The 27,061-nt window shown below is 40.2% G+C and overlaps 1 protein-coding gene across 1 annotated transcript in view; it reads right to left on the reverse strand.

Annotated features, from left to right (window-relative positions):
• The window catches only part of SNX3 (sorting nexin 3), a 44,887-nt gene extending 29,879 nt beyond the window's left edge, over positions 1-15,008 (reverse strand). The window contains exon 1 of the mRNA XM_059083939.2: positions 14,558-15,008. Coding sequence (XP_058939922.1) covers positions 14,558-14,719 — 162 coding nt within the window. The 5' untranslated portion in view covers positions 14,720-15,008. The remainder of the gene's footprint in view (positions 1-14,557) is intronic.
• Positions 15,009-27,061: the final 12,053 nt, after the last annotated feature.

Genomic DNA, 27,061 nt, shown 5'->3' on the forward strand with positions numbered 1-27,061 from the left:
TTACATACTCCAATCAAAAGGCAAAGATTATTGAGACTGAATAAAAAACTTATATTCTGTCTACAAGAGACACACTTAATATTCAAAAACAAAAACAGATTAAAAGTGGAAGGATGGGAAATTATATATAGCCTACAAATAACCATAAGAAAACTGAAGTAGCTATATTAGTATCAGATAAAACAGACTTTAAGACAAAAGAATTGAGATTCTTGGCAAAAGGTCTTGAAGAACCGCTTTCCTCCCTTGCTTTGGTAACTTGAGAGGAAAGATGATATAAAATTAAACAACCGCCCCTCCCCCATTATTCATTTCCATGTTTTTTTATGGTGGTAAAATGTACATAACATAACAGTTACCATTTTAAGTGTACAAAGTGTGCAGTTTTAAGTGTACAGAGTTCTGTAGCATTAAGTACATTCACATTGTTATGCAACCACCACTACCATCTATTGCCAAATAATAATACATTCTATAAGAATGTTTAAAATAATACATTCTATAAGAGAGTGAGTAATGGATTCTTAAAACTAATCATTTACTGAAATCAGCGCTTTCTTCTCTTTTTTGACAGTGCAATAAATAGAAAGCTGGAGCCAACTCTCAGATAATAACAGCAGCGGCTAATATTAAATAAACAAGATAGTATTTAAAGTCCGTAGCACACGTCATTTAATTCTCATGTAATTCTGAGCAAGATCCTAACACTCTCATCTTAGGATGGACAAAAAGTTCAGAGGGGTTAATTGCTCAAGGGCACTCAATTAGCAGGTAGGGCAAAACTGGGATATGAATTCATGTCCATAGTTCAAGTGTTAAACACTTAGAATATGTTAAACGTTATCTCCCAAAGAACAAAAAAATTAGTAGAGACTCTAAAAGAATGGAAGTCCATGGTACAAAAGTACTAAATAGTTTTGTTCCTCTGCCCCCAACACACATAATACTAAGTCTGCCTCCAGTTCTCTTCTACCATCACTAGGTCGGGAAAGACTGCCCCAGATGTTTAGATCAACTGGGAGAGAAGTCTAGCTTCCTTGGGAGGAAAACTTAAACACTATGATTGACCTATCAGTCAAAACCCAGAAAGAAAATGAGATATGCATCAGGTCTTCTGTTGGTGGAATAACACCAGGGAGCCCTATAAAGGAATGGATGGAGAGTGAGAGAAACAAAATGTAATGTCAGGGCAAGTATAGGAAATAACAATAGTAAATAACAGCAACTATGAATTAAAACAAAATTTCTCTGCAGACTCTGGCATAGAATATATTTCTAGCAATACTGACATCAAAAAACTGCTAAGATGTCTCTGAAACCACATGATACTCAATTTCCAAATGTAATAAAATGATCCTATCAAGAAAATAAGTCGGACTTACCTGCTGGCAGTGGTTAAGAATCCACCTGCCAATGCAGGGGACATGGGTTTAAGCCCTGGTCCGGGAAGATCCCACATGCCGTGGAGGAACTGAGCCTGTGTGCCACAACTATTGAGCCTGCGCTCCTAGAGCCTGTGCTCCGCAACAAGAGAAGCCACTGCTATGAGAAGCCCCACACACTGCAATGAAGAGTAGCCCCGGCTTGCAGCAACCAGAGAAAGCCCACGCGCAGCAATGAAGAGCCGATGCAGCCAAAAATAAGTAAGTAAATAAATAAATTTATTAAAAAGAAAAAACCTTGCCTCTTGGGCAACTTAGAAAAAAAAAGAAAAGAAGTCTCTAACCTTTGTTTGATTAAAAGAGAGAAATTAAGAAAATTTCTCTCTCTCAATCAGTAAAGAATGGGGTGTGTGTGCAGTCAGTCACACCTAGAGTTTGGCACAGGGGTTGACAGTGACCAGATTGTGAGTGACTACTGACCAGAAACACAGTGAGACAGGGCAAAAAGGTAAAAAGCAAAACAAAACGAAACCTCAGGAGAAAAAGCCTTGTGTGCACTGGTCCCATCATATATGAGCCATCCTGTATATTTGAGGCCAATATCAATTATAGTCAACTAAAGACAAGTCAAACAAGTCAATCTGAATTCCAAGGAAACTGGACAAAGATATGTCTGGTAGTTTGAGTCTAAAACTTTAAATAGCCCAATATAGCTAATGGCTACTGTATTATAGCAGATTTAGACAAAGAACATCAAAAGTTCTAGAGAAAAGCAGATCAAAGAACATATTAGTTCTAAATAATCCACTGAAGTATATCCATAACTGATGTCCTACCTCAACCTATAAAGCTTTTCTTAATTTTATTAAAGTTTGATCAGATTCTATATACTAATAATCCTTCTACAGTGCTGTTAGCTTTGACATTCTTGAACCTTCTTCATAAGAAAGCTCTGGGTACCATACATATTTGATACATATATTTACATGCTTCATAATCTTTTAAGTTGGATTTTTAAAATCTATTCTGTCACAAATGGACGTGGGTGTTTTAAAAGATTGTTTTTGTTCATTTTGAATGACTGCCTCAAGTTAAGGTTCAGGTTTCTTCTCGAAATAGAAACATAAAAAATGGTGTGACATCAGAAGAAATTATTTAGTTATACATTCACTGTTTGAATATATTTTAGACTTTGAGACCTAGAATCACAAGTTGCAATACTCAAAATACTTTTCTCCTAAGGTGTGCAATGAATGGAAGATACTTTTGCTTTAAGACTTTGCTTGTAATTATGGAGGGTCAAAGGCCTTACAATAAAGTATGAAATCTTTTCTAAGTTTTAATCAAGAGCCAATAACCTAAGGTATTCATCACCTAAAACATTATTTTACACTTGTCTAGTCTCAGAAGTTAGCCCTCTCTCATAAAGGCACTATACTATATCGCAACAGCAAGGGTAAACAACTGTATCAAAGATTAGGTGGTTCTTCCTCTTATACTCAATCCTTTTTAAAAAATGCACTGTTAATCTTGACCTACACTTGGACAGCCAAAGTGACAGTCTTTTAGTAATTTTCTCTATAGTTTGGAAAACTAATGCTCTACAGGCTATTAAGTAACACGCTTAACTTTTTCCATAAGAAAAAATATTTTTCTATGCCTTTGGTAAAACATCTTGGCAGACTACAAGGCAAGGGATAATGAGAGCTGATGGTGCTAGATTCTGATGGAGAAAAGAAAGATACGGCTGTGTGGCCTATGACCAAGGCTCAGAGTCAGGCTGAGCCCCAGTCCCCACTGACTCTCATTCTCTTGGGAGTGTCTACAGTGTTTCCTTCTGTTGGAAATGATCTTTAGGACAGTGGCATGTCATTCTTACTAGTTTCCTATTGCTGCTTTAACAAATTACCACAAGCTTAGTAGCTTAAAACAACACAAATTTATTATCTCACAGTTTTGGTGGTCAGAAGCCCAAAATGAGTCTCAATGGGCTAAATCAAGATGTCACTAGGGCTGCATTCCTTCTGGAGGATCTACGAGAGAATTTGTTTCCTTGTCTTATCTAGATTCTGGAGGCTACCTGCATTCTTCAGCTCATGGTCCTTTCTTCCATCTTCAAAGTCAGCAATTAGATCACTCCAACCTCTGCTTCCATTTTCACATCTTCCGTAACTGACTCTCCTGCCTGTTTCACTTATAAGTACGCTTGTGATTATACTGGACCCACTCAGATAATCCAAGACAACCTATCCATCTCAAGATCCTTAATTTGATCATTATCTCCAAAGGTAACATATGTAAGGTAACATATCCACAGGTTCTAGTTATCAGGGAGTAGACATCTCTGAAGAATTGTTATTCTGCTCCCACAATCACCCAAGCCACAGGTGCCACCAACTATGACATTTGGAGATCCCTAACAAGTAACGTGTGGTAAATAAATGTTGCCACAAATTCTCTGAAGCTCCTTCCATCTGAGAGGTGGAGCCTATTTGAATCTAGACTAGCTTTATGACTTGCTTTGACCAACAGAATGTGGTAGAAGTGACGAGCAAGTTTCAGAGCCTAAATCTCAAGAGGTCTTGCAACTTTTTATCTTCATTCTCTTGGAATGATATTCTAAGACTGCCATATAAGGAAGCCAGTATAGCCTACTGGAGAATGAGGCTGTATAGAAGAGATTGAGGCACCCCAGGGGATAGCCAGACATGCCATCAAATGCCAGACACGCCAACTCTCCAGCTCAAAAACTGGAGAGCACAGGCAAAAACTAGCAGAGAAACTGCCCAGCCAAACCACAGAATGGATGGAAATAAATCACTGTTTTATATCATTAAGTCTTGGGGTGGTTTGTTATGCAACTGATACAATACTGGTTAGTGGGAAAACCAGCCTATACAATGTATATATATCTGGATGAGATTTTGCAAGGGGGAATAGATAAGGTCATTTGGCTTAGGTTTGGGAGGAGGACAGCAGGTAAACTTGCTTGGCTATATCACAAAGCATGATCAGGCTGATAAAGAAAATGACTACTGTTAAGTAAGAATGACCCTGGTTTATTTCTATGATCTGTTGTAACCAGAAATAAGAGTCATTATAGGGCTTCCCTGGTGGTGCAGTGGTTGAGAGTCTGCCTGCCGATGCAGGGGACAAGGGTTCGTGCTCCGGTCCGGGAAGATCCCACATGCCGCGGAGCGGCTGGGCCCATGAGCCACGGCTGCTGAGCCTGCGCGTCCGGAGCCTCTGCTCTGCAAGAGGAGAGGCCACAACAGTGAAAGGCCCGTGTACCGCAAAAAAAAAGAGAGTCATTATAGTTTCTAAGAAGAGGCAGTCAGATAACTAAAACTATATCAAAGAAAACACAGAAGAAAGTGCCTATCATACCGCCTGAGATATAGCAACTGCCCAAGAGATGCTTAAAACAAAACAAACCATAAATAAAGAGGTAGAGAAATATGTACGAGCCAGACAGTAACAAGGGGTCCCAGGGCATAAAGTGGTCAGAATCCAGTATTAATACTGTGTGACTCTGGCAGGTTATTGACATCAGATGTTTGCAGTGAAGGACGGAAAAGACAGCTGCTCTCTCTGCCTAGAACACTCCCGGCCCATTCTGCCCTTAAACCCCCGGTCCCTCATGCAGGCTTGGGTTCCTACTGCACATTATGACTATCTTCACCAAGTAGTACCGTTAAATTAAACTGAATTGAACTGAATTGAATTGACCTACCTCCAGTCTATAAGTTTCTTGCCTTTAAGGGCAAAACATATGTTAGCACAGTGTCTGGGATGTAGTAGGTGGTTCATAAATGTTCATTTATTGTACACTTTTAGGGAAAACTGATAAAAGAAAACATCTAGTCCTGTTTCAGGTTGGTGTGAACTTCCTAAATGCAGCAACCATGTCTTATTAAACTTAGCATTCCAAGTGCTCAGTAAAACAACTGGCCCACAGGAGCTACTCAAATGTCAAGTTAAATCTAAAAAGAAATTTAGTTAGATTAGAATCTTGAGAGAATAAAACTGGGCAAATACACAGATTACAGATAAGAACCATATCCTAACATTTTAGTGAAAAGCTCTATAATTTATTTCAACTTAAGTGTATCAACATCATCTGCCCTTTAAACTAAGATAAAAATTTTATCAATTTACTACATTGTCCCATTTTGAGAGCTAATATTACAGTTCCTCAATTTTCAACTTAACCCCTTTCTACAACTCAGACATTAAACTTACCCATGTCAATAGTTCAACCAATACCAATTTAATCATTTAATAATGGTATACTGCCATAATACATAGAGAGTTACCATGTAAGAACACAAAACATTAAATGATGATATGACATGAAAAATTAATTCTGAGCTGAAAAATATCCAAACCCCAATCCTGGCTAGAACTGACTATAGGTTTGTCAGGCACCATCTTCAGTTTTGCCACTGGTTTATTGACTGAACTTCAACTACCATGAACCAGATGCTTAACAGTTTTTATCAGCACCAACTCTCTCTAAGTAGTTATTCAAAGGAGTTTATAAAAGGCTTCAAGTAAGAAAATTAATTTTATAAACTAAAAATCCTTGTGCTTGGCCTTAATATGAATAGATGTAATCTAATAACTCACAAAGTTAGATTGTGTCATTGCAAAAACAGGACCTTCAGAAGGAAAAAATGGCATCTAATATTTCCATTCAGCACCCAAGAACAGGACTATGCTTTAAAATCCTACTGGTATTTGATGAATGTCTTAGGAAAAAAACCTAACTAGCAGTGTTATATTTAACTACCATTTCTTCCATCATTTACTACTGGCATTCTAATTGAATGTTTTTTTCAAAGTCTCATGTTTTGAAAATAAGATTCTCCAAGTGCTTTTGATTTCCAATACTTCAATGCTACAGAAAATTTAGACCAGGGATTGGCAGCCTTTTTCTCAGATGGCAAGACAGTAAATATTTTAGGCTGTTGCAACTACTAAACTCTGCCCTTTCAGTGCAAAAGTAGTCATAAATACTATGTAAACAGAACATTACAAGGTGTGCTGTGTTCTAATAAAACTTTAGAAAAACAGGGAAGCCCACAGCTTGCTGATCCCTGCTCTAGAGTGATTAGTGTCTTAAGAATGTTCTCAGTTATATAATATGGGGGAAATATTTGAGTGTAAATTTAAACAAAGATCTGGTGATACACAGAAGTATGCCTAGCCAACAAGATTTTTACCTGCTTCTATTTCCACCTGAAGATGATCAATAATTTCATGGCAAGAGAGGAGACACTGAGAACTAGACATGAGAAGGGGAGCTTTGAGGCTCTTTTGTTCCTCTCTATGGATTAGAATACCCAAACTTCCTACAGAACAGAGAAGCTCATACCACAAGGACAGGAATGAAAAAAACAGAAAGCAAACAAGCTATAGGTGGCAGGTGTGGAATAATTTTAGGAAAGCCAAAGAAACAGAGATGCTACATCATTGATAAAATCAAAGTCTAGAGAGCAAAGAATTTAGAAAGTGACAAGTCCAATATTGTTAGGCACTAAGGAATTTTATTAAAATAATTTAAAGTCTTCCTATGAATCTCTGGTAAGAGACACTGACCTCACTTATTTAGGTTGCTTAAACAATATACTCCATCATTCAATGTCATCAACTAAAACGCTGGTCCTAAGTAAAACCGCCTACATAGTTTTAAAGTCACTGAAGGCCAAAAAATGTTAATCATCTATTTTCACTACCTCTAAACCAAACACAACCCCATGATATACCTCTATCAATACGCCATGTCTTCATGCGTGCCTCCTTTCTCTACTCACCAAAATTTTCTCAGGAAGGGATGGAAACATATTCACATTTAAGAATGTCAAAATGGGAGCTCAAATTTTATTTCTTACAAATCAAATGAACTTTCTCTAAACATTGAAATTTCAGTCATCAGCAAAGGAAAGAATCAAGAGACATGATCAGAATGTTGCTAGAGCCACACCCTAGAAGGCTGATCCCAATCACTTATTTGCCACTGTGGTGAAGCAGAGAACAGTGTCTGTTCCTCCCTTCTTCATATGGCTGCCCAGCTAGATTAAATTCCAGCTTCCTTTGCAGCCAAATGTGGCAATGGGGCAGGAATATGCCTTCCCCTTGGCTAGAATGTGGATGTGATACTGGGAGCTGATAGTCACAATACCAGCCCTGGACTGCTAGAGACTTCTTCACAAGAAAAAAATAAACTCATTTTTTGAGGTCTCTGTGAGACCAGTCCAAACTGTATCTTAATTGATACAAGCTTTCTGGCAAACTACAACATATGTCACATTTTCCTACCCTGTCTAATTTCCTAGATTCTAAGTTAAATATTTCTTTAAAAGAAGTAGAACTTTGGCTGAGAGCTTTAAGTCATTTAACTAAGGAATCAGTAAACAGCAGTACCAAGATTACAGTATTGCTTTTCCTGGACCCCATCTTTCTTATCTAATACTCAAAAAATTGCTGGCTCTGCTTACATGGAAGCAGCATAATATGGTACAAACATAGAAGTATCTAAAAATAACAGTTCAATCCTTTTTTTTTTGTAAGCATGATTGTGAAGGTGAGGAGATGAAAAATCTCTCATGGAATCACCAAAATAGCTAAAAATTAAGCACTTGTAGATTTTCCACTTTAAAGGTATAGAGTGAGAATATTAATAAAATATAAAGATTATTTAAGTGGATATATATTTTGTCTCTTCCTGATTTCTGGCTTACTCTCGTGATTATTACACAAGGATATAGACATGGATGGTGAAAGACAGGGGCAAAAAGATCTGGCTTGGCTGAATATAGTCAATGCCTTCCCTTCTTCCCCCAAAGCTAAGCTGTTGGCATGCTTTCCAGCTTAGTATCTAAACTGTCTCCTCTCTAAAAATAGTTTTCATCCTTGGCAAACATCACTGGTTTTCCTCTTTGCTGTAAGGATCTGCTTCTTCTTTCTTTTTTTCCCCCCCAGAAATTGCCTTTTTAAAAAACTCATCAAGGCTACCAACCATTGTGGCTCCATATATATTTTTTCATACGTCTCTGCTACCTGTCATTTCTCAGAGACAGAAAGCATGGTGCCACCAGGGATAATCCTTGCTGCATATCAGTAAGGTGGCCTTGCTGGGGTGCTTTTTAAATTACCACTTCCCAAATCCCACCCCAACCCAATTAAAAGAGAATCTAAAGGGTTTTGGAAGTGCTCCAGGTGATCTGAATGTTCAGTGAGGGTGGAAGAAAAAGGGCTCTGAAGGTCAGAAAATACACATTCAAATCCCAGTTCTGCTATTTAATAGCTGTGATTTTGGACAAGTTACTTAACCTCCCTAAACTTCATTTATTCCGAAGAATCCACTGCATGCCAAGCACAATGTCAGGTGTTGAGTAAGGGTGATCATGACAGTCCCTGTCCTCTAGGAGGTTATAGTAGAAGAAACAGGAACTAAAGGAAGCTGCAGACAAGCAAACAGACTTAATCCTAATAGGGCTACAAGGGCACCCAGGAAGGAAATCCAGTCTAGATTCCAGGGATCAGCAAAATCTCTAAAAAGGTAAAATCAAGGGTGAGTCCTGCAGGACAAGTAATGATAGACAAGGCTGCTAAAGGAAGACTTTTTAACAGAGGAGGAAGTGTGTGCAAAGGCCTGGATACCAGTCAGCTTCCTTGGGAGATACAAGTAGTTCAGCAGGACTGAAGAATGAAGGAAGGACAATAGATGAGGACCAAGAGTGACCTTAGCTATCACATTTGCAAAACAAAGATATCATCTGCTGTGCTTGGTTACCACAAAGATCAAATTATACTATATATAGCAAAGTCCACTGAATAAAGCAGGTACTCAAGTGATAAATCCCCTCACTTTTCAGCTTTAACATAACATGAGAAAGCCAAGCAACAACACACTTTTTCTTCAGGTCATCTCATCATAGCATAGAATTCAACAGTAAACTCTTTTAAGCTATTTATTTTTCCTGGGTGCATCTTATCTACTGTGGATTACTGAAGAGTCAACTCTCAGGTCTCAAGGGTGCCACACTGGGATTTCCTTCTAAAGGTTCAGACACTTGAAGGTTACCCAACCAACACTAGGCAGTAGATAACAAAGGTTTCAATGCATTGTTTTAAATTCAATTAACTGCAGCTGTGAAGCAATTCTGACCCAGGACCAGAACACTTCAAATTCAACCCTGGCTCTGACACTAGTTAAATAATTTACTTTGGGTTAGAGACAACTTTCTGTGTCTTGGTTCCCTTATTTGTCAAAATGAACAACATAGAACAGACTCCCTTAACACAATATAACAGGGCTACTTTTTAATTGCCACTGCCTCCCTCCTCCCATCTTAAGGGATAGGTTAGGTAAGATGATACTCTTCAAAGCTAGCAAAATGCCTTTCCCTGATAGAGATCCTGGAGGTGAGCTGTAGCTGGCAGCAAATATGTATATCAGACAACATCTCATGGCCAACTGATAAAGCTACACAGATCCTGCAGATGTCCTTTGGCTCCAAAATGCCTTGATTCTTTTTTTTTTTTTTTTGCGGTATGGGCCTCTCACTGCTGTGGCCTCTCCCGTTGTGGAGCACAGGCTCCGGACGCACAGGATCAGCCGCCATGGCTCATGGGCCTAGCCGCTCCGCGGCATGTAGGATCTTCCCAGACCGGGGCGCAAACCCACATCCCCTGCATCGGCAGGCAGACTCCCAACCACTGCGCCACCAGGGAAGCCCCAAAATGCCTTGATTCTTTAAAAAACTATTTTGGTGGGCTTCCCTGGTGGTGCAGTGGTTAAGAATCTGCCTGCTAATGCCCGAGACACAGGTTCGAGCTCTGGTCCGGGAAAATCCCACATGCCACAGAGCAACTAAGCCCGTGTACCACAACTACTGAGCCTGCACTCTAGAGCCCGCGAGCCACAACTACTGAGCCCACATGCTGCAACTACTGAAGCCCGTGCGCCTAGAGCCCATGCTCCGCAACAACAGAAGCCACCGCAATAAGAAGCCCACTCACCGCAACTAGAGAAAGCCCGCACACAGCAACAAAGACCCACTGCAGCCAAAAAGTTAATAAATTAATAAATAAATTTATTTTAAAAATTATTGTGGTAATCATTTATATATATGTATATAGCAAATCATTATGTTGTACACCCTAAACAAATATAATTTTATATGTCAATTATATCTCAAACTGGAAAAAAATACTAGTACAATCATAGGAAACATACTACCTTAAAATATGGAGTATTCTATTCATTATTTTTGTTAAGTGTGAAATTTACTATGTTCTGAATGGCATCACAACTTCCCACATGGAATGCCACAAAATATGTTTCTTGACAAGAAAATTCAATGATTTTAGTAGCTCAACTGCACATTAAAGTAGAAAATGTAGTTAGCTGATCAATGACTTTTATTTTAGAAGTAGCTGTATTTAGAAAGAGGTAACTTTTGGGCTTCCCTGGTGGCGCAGTGGTTGAGGGTCCGCCTGCCGATGCAGGGGACGCAGGTTCGTGCCCTGGTCTGGGAGGATCCCACGTGCCACGGAGCGGCTGGGGCCATAAGCCATGGCCGCTGGGCCTGCGCGTCCGGAGCCTGTGCTCCGCGACTGGAGAGGCCGCAGCGGGGAGAGGCCTGCGTACCGCAAAAAAAAAAGAAAGAGGTAACTTTTGAGTGCCTATTATATACCAGTCACTGTGCTAAAGAGACTTATGTGCATTATGGCATTTAGCCCTGAGGTAGGTACAGTCATCCCTCAGTATCCACGGGGGATTTGGTTCCAAGACACACACACCTCCATATTAAAATCTGCAGATGCTCAAGTTCCTTATATAAAATGGCTAAGTATTTGCATATAACCTACACACATCCTCCCTTTTACTTTATTTTTTATTTAAAAATAAATTTATTTATTTATTTATTTTTGGCTGCATTGGTCTTTGTTGCTGCACGTGGGCTTCCTCTAGTTGCAGTGAGCAGGGGTTACTCTTCGTTGCGGTGCGTGGGTTTCCACACTGCAGTGGCTTCTCTTGTTGCAGAGCATGGGCTCTAGGCACGTGGGCTTCAGTAGTTGTGGCACACAGGCTCAGTACTGTGGCTCGCGGGCTGTAGAGCACAGGCTCAGTAGTTGTGGCACATGGGCTTAGTTGCTGCAAGCAGCATGTGGGATCTTCCCGGATCAGGGCTCGAACCTGTGTCCCCTGCATTGGCAGGTGGATTCTTAACCACTGTGTCACCAGGGAAGTCCTTCCCTTTTACTTTAAATCATCTCTACATTACTTATGATACTTAATATACGATGTAAATGTTATATAAATAGTTGCTAGTGTGCAGCAAATTCAAGTTTTGCTTTTTGGAACTTTCTGTAATTTTTTTCTATTTTAGATCTGTGGTTGGTTGAATCCTCCTATGAGGAACCAGCAGATACAGAGGGCCAACTGTACTATTATTAGCATACCTATGTTACAGAGGGGAAGTGGAGCTTAGATTCTGTACCTTACTCTGCTAATAAATGATACATCTATTCTTTGGACTCAAAGCTCAGGAAAGATCCTTAACTTCACTCCTGTTCAAAACAGTTGTCTCTAGGTACAATAGACCTTAATTAACTTTAAATCTCCAGAAAATTAAAGTTACATTATAGCACAAACTTCATAAACAGTGACTGAATCTCCCCTTTAGCATTCTCTTTAATATGCCAAAATAATTCTAGACCCTGAGCTTTCAAAAACCTTTAATCATTTATGGTGCTCTCTGCTATATCTACCATTAGAACAATTTTAAAAAACATTAACACTGTACCAATTATTTTCAAAAGCCCAGAGATATTAATCAAGTGATCCTAACAGTCTTAAACACTATCCTCAAACCAAAAGATAAATGGAGATTGGGAAACTTGCATTCTAAAGTGCCACCATCCAGATAAAATTACTCTGTGAATTAGAGTAATTTCAATCAGATCCTATAAAATGGAACATTTTTCTCAAGATTAGAATTAGAGAGTAACTATAAGATAGTTTAAGGGCCCAAACTTTGGAACATAAAATGGTTTGCCACATGTCACATTCAACAGCAGAAGGCAAGCAGCAGGAGCTAGGGAGAGCAGGAAGAGTTTAGAAAAGTAGTAATTTAAAAAATGACAAAATGACTTACCTATTCATCTCCCTGGCAGTTCTACCTTAATTTCTCTCAAAAATCACATGCTGCTAAAATAAGTTCTAATATCTTACTATATGGTGTCCTGAGTTTTAAGTTAACACATTACATTCTTAAGAGAATCCCCAATGGCATTTCATAAGCATTAGAAACTCAATTACATTTTCTTAGAGGGCACATGACTTATGACTTAACAGTCATTAACACAAAACAAACTGGTATATATAATCTAACGAACCAGTGTAGGTGTGTACTTTGTTATTCCTTAACTAATTAATCACTCTTAAAAAGGATTTTAATCTCCAGAATACAAATGATCATACCATAAACACTATTTTTAAGTGTCATGTAAGCTATTTGGCAATAAAATATCAGATGAATTTAAAAAAATAATTATCATACTAGAGTCCATTTAATAGAATGCACTGAGCATGATAAACACAAAGTTATTAAATGGAGGAAATGTAGGCAGGAGATTCCACTTCAGTTGTGTGACAGGAAGTACTAGCTCTGGAAGTTTAGAAATAGGACTATCAAGCTCTGTTTTAGCACCAGAAATGAAGGAAAACATGCTAGTGAATAAGGGTAAAAGAGGAAGTTCTTTTTAGTGAACGATCTGCCATATATTTAAGACAATCCCAAACCATTCCAAAAGTTTAAAGAAAGTGCCTCATTTTTTTCACTTGGCTTACATGATAATGTACTTCCCTAGGTACACTGGAGCTCAAATTTTGCAGTTTCACTGTAACAAGACTGCTTGTGGCCCACACATCCTTAGGGAGACAATGATGGCTTGTAATATGAACCTGTTCGTTTCATATCTTAAAGTTTGACGACTGTTACATTTTTCTAGTAATACATGAAAAGTAAATCAATTTTTAAAATAAGTTTCACAACAGTGAATAAACTGAACACTACTAAACTGTGCAGTTAAAAATGGTTAAGATGTTAAATTTTGCTGTATTTTTACCACACAAAAAAATGTGAGTTAATAAGAAATTACTCCACTTAAATGTTAATAGTAACTTGTTATGTAAATTTTGATTACTCTAAAACCAAATTCTTACGTTTAATTTTTAGTAATTTGTTGTTGTCATTAACAGCTGGATTCGTTTTATGTAACTAATTTTTAAGGATACTTCCATACATGAGGAAATTCTTTAATTCTGAACTAGAGAGTGAAAGTGAAGCACTATTCTCAATTAGCATCTTTCAAATCATCTGAATTACTTACTGCCAACAAATACCAGTTATGAAATTATAAATGTGTTTCTACTTCAGCTGATTCCTTCATTCAGTGAAGTGCAAATCTCGAAATTAAGAGAGCAAGATCCCTAAATGAACAGGCTTTTCTTAAAGCAGTGGTAGTTTTGATTGTGAGGTAGGCAACACTCCCCATTCCTCAGCCTTTAGCACCGGTGGCCCAAAATACTAACGTCAGTCATTTCCAATCACCGTTCTCGCCTGGCTCAGCCCTACCAAATTTGTCAGGCTTTCGTGAACTCCCATGAGGTTCTGTTCAGAAAAGCGTACAACCTAGGTGAGTTTGGTAGCTTGGGAAGGGCCTGAAGCAATCAGCTTGGCTTGGCCACCTTGGAGAAAAGTATCCAGGAAAAGAAAACCGGAAATACTTCAACTTTGCGCAAACCCCCTTTCTCAGTCACAGCTAGCTCCCTTCCCGATGAAGGGCTGTGTTCTCGAAAGATCTACCCCATTCCAACTCAGATGTCATTCCCAGATCAGCTGCTTGAGGGGCAAGCGGCGCTCAGCCCACGCCCTCTTCTTCGAGTACCTTCTTCAAGTGCCAGCGCTGGGCTCAGCTCATTCTGCCGCCCCCATCCAAACCCTACACGAAGAAGGGCCCTGGTCCACGACCCCGCCCGCGGACAGCCGGGAGCCCCGGCCTAGGCGGCCTTGGCCGTTTGAGGGTTTGCGCTCCAGGGTCGGCTGGGGGCACCAGGGACCGCAGGAGGGGTCTCTCCGTAGGGGGGAAGACGGCCTCACCTTGACCCTGATTTCGTAGGTGGTGAACCGGCCCCGGCCGACTCCCACTGTCTGCGGGTTGCTCACATCGATCTCGAGGAAGTTGCTGGGAGGCCCGTAGGCGTCATTCAGGTTCTGCGGCTTGGTGATCAGACGCCGGGTGTCCGCCACGGTCTCCGCCATTTCGCTGCTGCAGCCGCCGCCGCCGCCGCGGGCTCCGTCCACCCCCTCGGCGTTCCACCGACCCCGCTGCCGCCGCTGCTGCCCGCCGCGGGGACGCCGGGCTCGCGCGCAGCGGTCGCAGGGCGAACGAGCACGTAGGGTGGGTGTTCACTCGGCACGCATAGCTCCACCCAGCGCCCCTCCGGCTTCCGCCTCCTGTCCCCAAGAGGGGAACAGCTGACCCGCCGGAACGCTGCGATCCGGGCCGGGAGCCCCAGCGGAAACCGCGGAGGGTGCCTGCGCACCAGGCGGAGGCAGAAAAGCGCAGTCAGGTTGCTTGTAGGTGCGAACACGTTCCGGCCAGACTACAGCGCCCACAGTGCATCGGGCGAGCGCGCCGCCGCGGGTCTGCGGCCCAGGTGCTGCGGGACCGGGGGTGCGAGGGCGGGCGCTTCCTGTGTTTCTGTGTACGTTTTGGCCTGGACCAGTGGGGAGAACGCCGGAAACGGTCTTCGCGGTCCTGGGAGCCGCGGAGACAAAAGTTGAACGGCGAGGTAGGGGAGGTTTGCCCGCAATCCGAACAAAACTGCCTACGCTCAGTGCCAACGTATCCACCGTCTCACTGTAAACCACTGAAAATGCCTTTCTAGGTAACCTTGGATTAATACCTCAAGTGATTTTGATATCAACTTGAGAGTTTCACCGTACATGTGTCTGGCTTGGTAAATTGAACGTGGGAAAGTAGAATGGAATAAAAACAACGTCGCGAGATCATACCGTACGGTCAAACCGTTTGGGGAGACTGGTCGACCCTCTAAAACAAGATAACAGATAATATATGAGCTGAAACCTGCTTTGACTTTCTGATGTTTGAGTGATCTGCAACTTTTTCCCTTCAGTTCCCACAAAGTTCCAGTAAATTTTTTTAAAAAGCGGTAAACGTATTGGTACAGCATTTGAAATGGAACTTTAAAAAGCCTTTATCAGAAATGAAAAAAAGACAAAACAGTTAAGTAGATCGCAGTTAATCTCCAACAAATGCAGGCTTTGAGCATTGAGGTAGAAGGATAGATGTCTATCCTTGCCTGGGGAGTTCTCTCCCTTGATGTTATAGTCTCACAACTCTTTCTGCGTTTCTTTATATGTTGAGTTTCAGAAAACCCATTCACTTTAAATAATCTGTCCCTTAAGCTGAAAAATTGTCTGGATCATTAGCAACCATTCTTAATAAAAATAAGGAAAATTGGTATTAAAAAAATTTACTTAAACATGATGTAGATTATTTTCAAGAAAACTCAACATTCATTCATTAAACAAGTATTTATTGAAGGCCTACTAGGTGTTTTCACCTCTAGATACTAGAGGTAAAAGGGTGAGGTAGACATTGAAATTCCTTGGTTTCATCAGATTAATTGTCTAGTATATGCTCTATCTTGGGAGACAGATAATAAAGCAATAAATAACATATCTGCCAATATGATTGTTGCTATAAAGAAAATAAAACTGGATAATGTGAGAGTGATCCAGACAAGCTCATAGGGTGGTCAGACAAGTTCTCTCTGAGTATATCTCCTTATCAAAGAGTAAGTAATATTAGAATAAGTACCCAGGCAGGACTCCTTGCTGGGCCTGTTGCAAGAGACCAGGTGGAAACTTGACTGGTATGATTAGGGCAGTGAGCTCAAAAATGTGTATAAATGACTCTTTGAATTGGAATATATGAGAGCTAAGAGACCAAAAACCACTGTATTGTATTGTCATCCATGACACCTGTACAAAGCAATCATGTGATATTCTCTTAGAAAGCTGTCTCATTGGAGGCCACTCAGTGCAGCCTTGGGCAGCAGCAACAATTGCCTGCAGTGGGGAAGCAGCTATAGAAAATAGCAGCACCGTCAAATGGCTAAAGAAGAGCTTCCCAGGATAAACATCAGGAAAAAAATTATCTTTATTTTTCAGGAGATACGATTGTATTCCTAGAAAAGTCCATGAAGAAGAAGCTACTAGAATTAACAAGAGAATTTAGTGACCGAGTGAAAGTAAAGAACTTACTTTATAATTTTCCGCTGTCTAGGCAATGTCTAGTTAGACTGGAGATGGAAAAAATACCCTATTCACATCAATGACCGAAAGTAAAAAAAAAAAAAAAATACATAGGAAGACACAGGATCTATAAGAACAAAATTAGGAAATTTTATTAAAGGATATAAACCAAAACCTAAATAAAAAACACTCCATGTTCCTGAATAGGAGGACTTAATATCAGAAAAATATCACTTCATCTAAAATTAATAATGCAGGGGCTTCCCTGGTGGCGCAGTGCTTAAGAGTCCACCTGCCAATGCAGGGGACACGGGTTCGATCCATGGTCGGGGAGGATTCCACATACCGGGGAGGAACTAAGCCCATGCGCCACAACTGCTGAGCCTGCACACCTAGATCCCGAGCTCCGCAGCGAGAAGCCACTGTAATGGGAAGTCTGCGAACCGCAACAAAGAGTAGCCCCTGCTTGCTGCAACTAGAGAAAGCCTGTGTGCAGCAACGAAGACCCAACACAGCTGAAAATAAAAATAAATAAATAAAATAACTTAGGAAGTTCCTTAAAAAACTAAATAGAATTACCATATGACCCAGCAATCCCACTACTGGGCATATACCCAGAGAAAACCATAATTCAGAAAGACACGTGTACCCCAATGTTCATTGCAGCACTATTTACAATAGCCAGGACATGGAAGCAACCTAAATGCCCATGGACAGACAAATGGATAAAGAAGATGTGGTACATATATACAATGGAGTACTACTCAGCCATAAAAAGAAACGAAATTGTGTCATTTGTAGAGACGTGGGTGGATCTAGAGACTGTCATGCAGAGTGAAGTAAGTCAGAAAGAGAAAAATATCGTATATTAACACATATATGTGGAACCTAGAAAAATGGTACAGATGAACCGGTTTGCAGGGTAGAAATTGAGACACAGATGTAGAGAACAAACGTATGGACACCAAGCAGGGAAAGCGGCGGGTGGTGGTGGTGGTGGTTATGGAGGTGGGGGTGGGATGAATTGGGTGATTGGGATTGACATGTATACACTGAGGTGTATAAAATGGATGACTAATAAGAACCTGCTGTATAAAAAAATTAATTAAAAAAATTTTTATCAGCATTCCTGATTGTTTATGTATACGTCTGTTCCTCTGACTTCTCTGAACCAATTGTAACATCTTATTCTCTCATTAAGGATTTGATAAAATGTTTGACACATAAAAAATAAAATTAATAAAGCAAGTATAATCAGAATCCCACTGTGATTGGTTTTAACCTCCTCTCTGCCTTGGGTGCATTGGGTAGTACTGGACAAAATTTTTTTAAAGTTCATATATTGGAGATTAGCCAAGAAGATTATGAAAGTGAAAAAAATCAAAGTGGGATTTGCTTTACCAAATGTTAAAACTCACTGTAAAGCTAACTATAAACAAGAGTATGGGGAATTTCCTGGCGGTCCAGCGGTCAGGACTCTGCACTTTCACTGCCAAGGGCCTGCGTTGGATCCCTGGTGGGGTAATCAAGATCGCACAAGCCGCGCAGCATGGCCAGAAAAAAACAAAAAACAAAACGAGTATGGTTTTGGCTCTCTATAAAATAGAGTGCAGAACAGATCCCAACAAAGAACATGATATACAACAAGGGGAGCATTTCAATTCATTGAGGAAATGTTGCTGACACAGTTGAGTGTCTAGGGAATAGGGAGACCACATAGCTAGTCCCCTGCATTATACCATGGAAAAATTCCAGATAGAATTTATTTTTTTATTTTTGTTGTTTGCGCTTTTTTTGGCCGTACCACGTGGCTTGTGGGATCTTAGTTCCCAACCAGGGATTGAATCCAGGCACTCAGCAGTGAGAGCATGGAGTCCCAACCACTGGACCACCAGGGAATTCCAAGATAGAATTGAAATATTTTTTAAAAAATATATATATGTTTAGAGAAAATTTAGGAGAAAAATTGTATAACCTTGAGTAAAAAAAGTGCTTCCTAAGCAGTATGGGAAACAAGCTATAAAGATAATGTAGTCATTTAAGTACATAAATTTTTAATAAAAATTACATATCAAAAGGCATTATAATTTTAAAAATTGGGGCAAGTATATCTAACACGTAAGATAGTGAACGGCTAATTTTCCTAATATCAAAAGAACTCCAATAAATTGATAAGAAAAAGACAATCCCATAGAAAAATGAGCAACGAATATGGATAGGTACAATTTTACATGTTTTTCAGATAATGAATTTGTTAAATCCTCCTAACAACTCTATAGGTGGGTACCATTACTGTCTCCATTTTACAAATGGGGAAACTGAGGCACAAAGGCAAAATAACAAGTACAAAAGGGCAAAACTAGCTCCAGAATTTATATGCGTAACCACTACTTCATGCTGCCTCTTAGGAAAAGAAATTCAAATGGACAATAAGTGGGAAAAATATGCTCAACCTTACTAATCAAATATCAATACATTAAAGCAAATATAAAATACTGTTTTCTATCATATTGGCAAAAATCAAAAAGAAGAGAAACATACAGTGTTAGGGAGACTGTAAGGAAACAGGCAATTTGCTCATATTTATCAAAATTAAAAATATTCAGAAGAAAAATGTTCAGGACACTTTGATCCCCAAATCCAGCTTTTGCCTCAAGAGACCATAGTACTTAAGGATGTAAGTCTAAGGATGTTTATTGCAGCTTTATTTGTAGTGGCATAAACTGAAAACAGCCTGAATTAGAAATGCTTGAATTATAGTCTATTCAAACTAAGAGAAACTATATAATATTTTATATAATTTATATGTAATATATAAATTATATACTAGAGCAAATGAAATCTATTTTTTTTAAGTTTATTTTTGGCTGTATTAGGTCTTCGTTGCTGCATAGGCTTTCTCTAGTTGCAGTGAGTGGGGGCTACTCTTTTTTTGTGGGGGGGAGGGCTACTCTTCGTCTTGGTGCGTGGGCTTTTCATTGTTGTGGCTTCTCTTTTTGCGGAGCATGGGCCCTAGGCGCGTGGGCTTCAGTAGCTGTGGCTCGCGGGCTCTAGAGAGCAGGCTCAGTAGTTGTGGTGCACGGGCTTAGTTGCTCCGCGGCACGTGGGATCTTCTTGGACCAGGGCTTGAACCCGTGTGCCCCGCATTGGCAGGCGGATTCTTAACCAATGCGCCACCAGGGAAGTCCCTATTTTAAAGTCTTAAGATGTTAGAATATATCTATTTTTAGTTATTAGAATTAGAAGAGGAATATCCATGATGTTTTGGTAAGTAAGGATCAAAAAATAATCTGTGCAGTATGATCCCATTTGGGTAAACAAACAAAACCCTATCATTGTATATATGTACTTTTATATGTGCATATTTTTGTAGCAAAGGATATACACCAAACCGTTAACACTGGTAACACGAGGGTGGCAACTGAAGTGGGCGGTGGGGACGAGAAGATACAACCATATTCTAACCATGGACTAAGATGATAGAAAACTATAACCAATTTTATGTTTTTCTAATGGTTCAATTCTAGAAAAATAATTTGTCAATGTGCATGAATTACTGTGGACACCTTGAGAGTTGTGTTCCTTGAGTAGTATATTAGATTATCACAGCTAGGTAGTTCTAGTCATTAAGATCATCCATTCCTCTTTATTCAGAGATCACTGAACAGTTGGCTGATAGTAATTTCATTTTCTATGAGGACTTTTTTTTTTTTTTTGCGGCACGCGGGCCTCTCACTGTTGCGGCCTCTCCTGTTGCGGAGCAGAGGCTCCGTACGCGCAGGCTCAGCGGCCATGGCTCACGGGCCCAGCCGCTCCACGGCATGTGGGATCTTCCCAGACCAGGGCACGAACCCATGTCCCCTGAATCAGCAGGCGGACTCTCAACCACTGCGCCACTAGGGGAGCCCTCTATGAGGACTTTAAAAAAATTTTTTTAAATTGAAATACAGTTGATTTACAATGTTGTGTTAGTTTCAGGTGTTCAGCAAAGTGATTCAGTTATATATTACATATGTGTATATATATATTCTTTTTCAGATTCTTTTCCATTATAGATTATTATAAGATATTGAATATAGTTCCCTGTGCTATATAGTAAATCCTTCTTGTTTATCTATTTTATATATAGTAGTGTGTATCTGTTAAAACTGTTATTTATCCCTCTCACCCGCCCTTTCCCCTTTGGTAACCATAAGTTTGTTTTCTGTGTATGTGAGTCTGTTTCTGTTTCATAAGTAAGTTCATTTGTATAAATTTTTTTTTTTAGATTCCACATATAAGTGATATCATGTGGTATTTGTCTGACTTCACTTAATATGATAATCTCTAGGGCTATCTATGTTGCTGCAAATGACAATATTTCATTCTTTTTTATGGCTGAGTAATATTCCATTATATATTTTATATATATATATATATATATATATATATATATACACATATACACACCACATCTTCTTTATCCATTCATCTGTTATTGGACACTTAGATTGCTTCCATGCCTTGGCTATTGTAAATAATGTTGCTATGAACATAAGGGTGCAGGTATCTTTTCAAGTTAGAGTTTTCATCTTTCCCTGATAAATACCCAGGAGTGGGATTGCTGGATCATATGGTAACTCTATTTTTAATTTCTAAAGGTACCTCCATACTGTTCTCCATAGTGACTGCACCAGTTTACATTCCCACCAACAGTGTAAAAGGGTTCCCTTTTCTCCACACCCTGTCCAGCATTTATTTGTAGACTTTTTGATGATGGTCATTCTGACTGTGTGAGGTGATACCTTATTGTAGTTTTGACTTGCATTTCTCTAATGATTAGTGATATTGAACATCTTTCCATGTACCTGTTGGCCATCTGGATGTCTTCTTAGGAGAAAAGTCTATTTAGGTCTTCTGCCCATTTTTTGATTGGGTTGTTTGCTTTTTGATATTGAGCTGTATGAGCTGTATATTTTGGAAATTAAACCCTTGTCTGTTGCATTGTTTTCAAATATTTTCTCCCATTCTGTAGGTTGTCTTTTTGTTTTATTTATGGTTTCCTCTGCTGTGCAAAAAGCTTGTAAGTTTGATTAGGTTCTGTTTGTTTATTTTTGTTTTTATTTCTTTTGCCTTGGGAGGCTGACCTAAGAAAGTATTGCTACAGTTTATGTCAGAAAATGTTTTGCCTGTGTTCTCTTCTAGGAGTTTTATGGTGTCGTGTCTTATATTTAAGTCTTTAAGCCATTTTGAGTTTGTTTTTGTGTATGGTGTGAGGGTGTGTTCTAACTTCATTGATTTACATGTGGCTTTCCAGCTTTCCCAACACCACTTGCTGGAGAGACTGTCTTTTCTCCACTGTATATTCTTGCCTCCCTTGTCAGAGATTAATTGACCATAGGTGTGTGGGTTTGTTTCTGGCCTCTCTATTCTGTTCCATTGATCCATGTCTGTTCTTGTGCCAATACCTCTCTGTTTTGATTACTGTAGCTTTGAGGTATTGTTGAAGTCTGAGAGGGTTGTGCCTCCAGGTTCGTTCTTTTTCCTCAGGATTGCTTTGACGATTCTGGGTCTTTTGTGGTTCCATATACATTTTAGGATTATTTGTTATGAGGACGTTCTTGTAGGCAAAAGAAGATGCTGCCTTGTGGGACCAACTAGTTTATATTTTCATTTTTAATTTGTAAATTGAGGTTCGGTCTTATCATTCAGTGTCTTGTGAACTTGACTAATTCATCACTCCCCCAGGCCTATTCACCTCTGAGGAAAATGGTAAAACCAAGTAGCTGGACCTCCAGAGTGTCAGACTCTGAAAATGTGACAAGCCTAGTGAAGTCCTGTAAAATTCTCAGGGGCCAGCCTGGCCACTCTTATATCATTTTTCTAATTCAGAGTTCACACCCTGACCTATCTCTAAACCCCTGCTCCCAGGCTGCTGTGATTTCCTGAAGAAAATCCCAAACTAGCTGGCACCTTTGCTAATTTATGGTTTCCAACCTCAGCTGACCCTTCAACACACCTCAGCATTCCCTTATTTTATCATCTTCTTGTATTTCACACCCCTCTTCCTTACTCTCAGCATGTAACCTCACTTCATACAGTACAAAGCAAAGTAAAATCCACAAAGCTCAGTATCTCCCTCCTCTTCGCTGAAGACTACTTACAACATGAGTCACCCTCAGAACCTCTGAGAGCTCAAAGCATGCCCAGGCTGCTTCCAGCTTTTGAGAATGCGGGCATTTTCAGATTTGGTATTGAGGAAATTATTTATAAACACTGCGGCTTGTTTGTTAATTTTAAATAAAGGATTTACATGATTCAAAGGCAAAATGCACTTAAGAGTATCCATTGATACATCTGCCTCCAATCCCTGTCTACAGCCATCTAGTTCCCCTTTCTATTGACAGCCACTGTTACCAGTTTCTTGCTGTGTATCTTTGTATCCTTCCAGAAATATTCTATCATGTTTACATATATATATGTATATATAACAAAAATGGCATCATAGTATACACACACTTTTGCACCTTATTTTACTTAATAATATATCTTGGAGATAGATCCACACTTATACAGCAGCAAAGTAATTCATTACCTGATGTACCATAATTTATTTAACTTGTCCCTGAAGGGGAGCAGAATGTGTGACCGTAAAACATGCCAGTTTGGCATGTGGATTGTCTTGAACGGACGGCAATCAAGATGCAGCAGACTCAAGAAAAACTTGTACCTCTCTCGCCACTACCTAAAAGAATGTAGATAGGGGGCCTGGCCTAGAGAGAGCTATTACCAGAGAGAACTTTTGTCTGAATGACCTATTTCTGTGGCAGGGCAAACATCTAATTACCAAACGTCTGTTCCTCTTATTGTCCTGTGAATTACTGTCCTCCCCCTTGGAAGCTCCAGGCCCGTATCCCATTCCTTAGCTCAGGATGGTACATAAGCTTCAACTGCTCAACTTGCTCTTTAGTCTCATGCTTCTATGGGACTCCTGTACATACAAAATTAAATTTGTTTCTCTCCTGTTACGTTGTTTTATGTCAGTTCGATTATTATCTACCCTAGAAGTGTAGAGGAAAAATTTTTCTCCACTACATCCCCTACTGACGAATATCTTTGGTAACCTCAGTCTTTCACTATTACAGTGCTGCAGTGAATAACCTTGAATATGCCGTCATTAGACACACACGGGATTATATTTGCAGGATAAGCTCCTGTACGGGCATACCTCAGAGATACTATGGGTTCAGTTCCCAACTTCCACAGTAAAGCAAATATCACAAATAAGCAAGTCCACAAATTTTTTTGTTTCCCAATGCATACAAAAGTTATGTTACACTACATTGCAGTCTGTTAAGTTTGCTACAGCATTATGTCTCAAAAAACAATGTGCATATCTTAATTAAAAAATAATGCTGTTGGAAAAATAGCGCTGATAGACTGGCTCCACTAAGAGCTGCCGCAAACCTTCAATTTGTAAAATTGCAATATTTGCAAAGCACTGTGAAAATTTCAGCCCCACCCCCTGACTCCTGGGAATGTGATAGACAGGAGAGGGCAAGGAAGAGCCTTGTGCACCTCCTCCATACTTTGCCTTGGACACCTCTTCCATTTGGCTATTCCTGAGTTGTTATCCTTTATAATAAACTGTTAAACATAAGTAAAATGTTTTTTCTGAGTTCTGTGAGTTGAATTATCAAACCTGAGGGGGAAGGGGGTCATGAGAATCCTCAAATTTGTAACCAGCCAGGCAGGAGTGGGTAGCTTAGGCACTCCATTTAAGGCTGGTGTCTGAAGTGGGAGCAGTCTTGTGGGACTGAGTCTTTAACCTGTAGGGTCTGTGCTAAGTCCAGGTATTTAGTGTCAGAATTGAATTGAATTGTTGGATGACCAGCTGAGGTTGGAGACTCAGAGGCTTTGGAGATGATGTTAAGCCCTAGGAGCATATCAGATAGTCTCTATCCTTCCCTTAAAGGTTAAGTTCTCTACTTCCACGGTCATGGAGGGGTCAGTGCAGGGTTGCTTCTTGGACTGTCTAAGAGTTTGGGATCTTGGGGAGGTTAATACTTTAGTTGAACACATCCTCACACTGATTTTCCTTATATATTTGTTCACAGTTTCATTTAAAGAAGAGGCAAGGGACTTCCCTGGTGGTCCAGTGGTTAAGACTCCATGCTTCCACTGTAGGGGGCATGGGTTCAATCCCTGGTTGGGGAACTAAGATCCTGGAAAAAAAAAAAAAGAAAGAAAAAAAGAAGAGGCAAGACCTGGAGCAAGCCACTCAGCAGAATAAGCCTGGTAACGTGACTCACTCTCAGAAGGCAGGTTAGTGCGCATCTGTTGATCTGTTGTGTTTTAGGCATGCCCTTTGAGGGGTCTTACTCCGTACCCTGAGATCCTTCACAGAGTGTCTCTTCCAATGCACACTCAGTTCTACATTTTGTTACTTTGTGTGTGTGTGTGTGTGTGTGATTTAGTGTGTCTTCTGTATTGGTAAATCAGGCAGTGCCCAGCTGGTTGTATCAACATCGGAACCCCCCTCTCTTGCTTTTATCCAAGTTCTTCTCCACCAATTATGCCTTTTTCCCTATATCTTCTCTTAACCCTTTGTGGTAGCCATGAGAATGTGCCTCTCAGATCTCTAGCCTCAGGAAACATAATTAACCGATGGCCTCAGCTACTGTGCGCTGAAATTCGTTACTGCATTTGCTCTGGGTCCACATTTCCCATGGCTGCTCACAGTCAAATGCTGAGCACACCAGCCAATGGCTGAGGACTGCTTAGACATCAGGACTGCTCAGACACTCCTGGGTGAGGAGGGACTCTCCTCTTAGAGATGACATTGGAAGAGTCAAAAGCAGCCATGACAATGAGCAGTTTCTGCCTTTGCTCAAGTGGTTGACTTCTGGGGGGATTAAAAAAAAAAAAACGCCACAGGATTCCTTTTGAAATCCAAGGCCCCTGACCTCATGCAGAGTGGCTGATTTCAACCATGTAAGGCCAGGCAAGGTTAGTGTAAACCTGAATCAAGGTGAAAATACACAATCCTGAGCTGTGGGAACAGTGGGAACCAGGCACTTGTATTCCTTCTCTCAAGAAAATGGATTATGAACTTTCTAAGTAAAGAACCAACAATGTTATCTAGAACAGTGTTTCTCAAACATTAATATGCATACAAGTCACCTGGAGATTGTGTAAAACTGCAGATTCTGATCCAGGAGTTCTAGGATGAGACCTGAGATTTTGCATTTCTGACAAGTTCCAGAAAATGCCATCGCTGCTGGTCTCCAGACCACACCAAATAGCAAGGATCTAGAGAATCTGAGGAATGCCATATATATTGTATCGATTAGTTGGTGGGGCAGGGAGAGGGTCATTTCCAGAACCAATAGCATCATGTGGTCTCCTTAGCTGAACAGATATGTCTCCCTTAGGACACTTAGAGCATTCTAGCCATTCATGTGACAAATATGTACTGAGCAGCTACAGTAAACCAAGTGCTGTTCTAGGTGCTAGGGCAGGAGGGAGCATGGAGAGGAGGGAAGGTGGCGAAAAAGATATGGTTTTTGTTTCCAGGATCTTTCAATCTGGTCATAGGGACACGTCAGTAGAACATGATGAGAGCCACATAGCCCAGTCTCAAGGGTAATAGGGAAAGAATTCCAGAAGGAAGCAACAAAACTGAGACATAAAGTTGGTGTTTGACGTGCAAAGTGCCTGTGATTTGGGCGTGCCTGTGTGTGGGAGGTGTGTTCCAGAGATAGAGATACATACAGAGGCCCAGAGGAAAGCACTGCTGGGGAACTACACATAGTCTAGTACTACTGGAATGAAAGTGCAAAATGACAAGGACTAAGGCCAGAGGGACAAGGCCATGAGGCATTACAATGTTTGTGGTTCTGGACCTTATCTAAAGACATTCTAAAGGAAACCACTAAATGGGAGTGACTTGATTTTTAGTTTAGAAAGATCACTCTGGCAGAACTAAGATAGCAGCAGTGGGAATGTAGAGAAAAGAATGGACTTGAGAAATAGTTGCCCCTATTCTCTAGTTTGACCCAAAGAAGGTACTGCATTAAGCAGCTGAGGACTGCCCAGACTGGAAATCTATGAGATGCCAGGTCGGAAGAGAGTGTCAGGATGCAAACAGCGCCGTAACTCCTACTGGGAGGTGAAAGGCCTGGCAAATCTCTGTGGATTGGTATCAGTGTTCTAGTGAAAGGCCTTAGCCACTAGGATATACACAGGCACACCAGCTTTGATTCCTAGTTGTGTTTGCAAAGGAAGTAAGCTCTCCTAATTACTCATTTGGGAACACATCTTCACAGGAGGTGTATTTGG

This window comes from Kogia breviceps, chromosome 13, assembly GCF_026419965.1.
Source record: "Kogia breviceps isolate mKogBre1 chromosome 13, mKogBre1 haplotype 1, whole genome shotgun sequence".
Lineage (NCBI taxonomy): Eukaryota > Metazoa > Chordata > Mammalia > Artiodactyla > Physeteridae > Kogia > Kogia breviceps.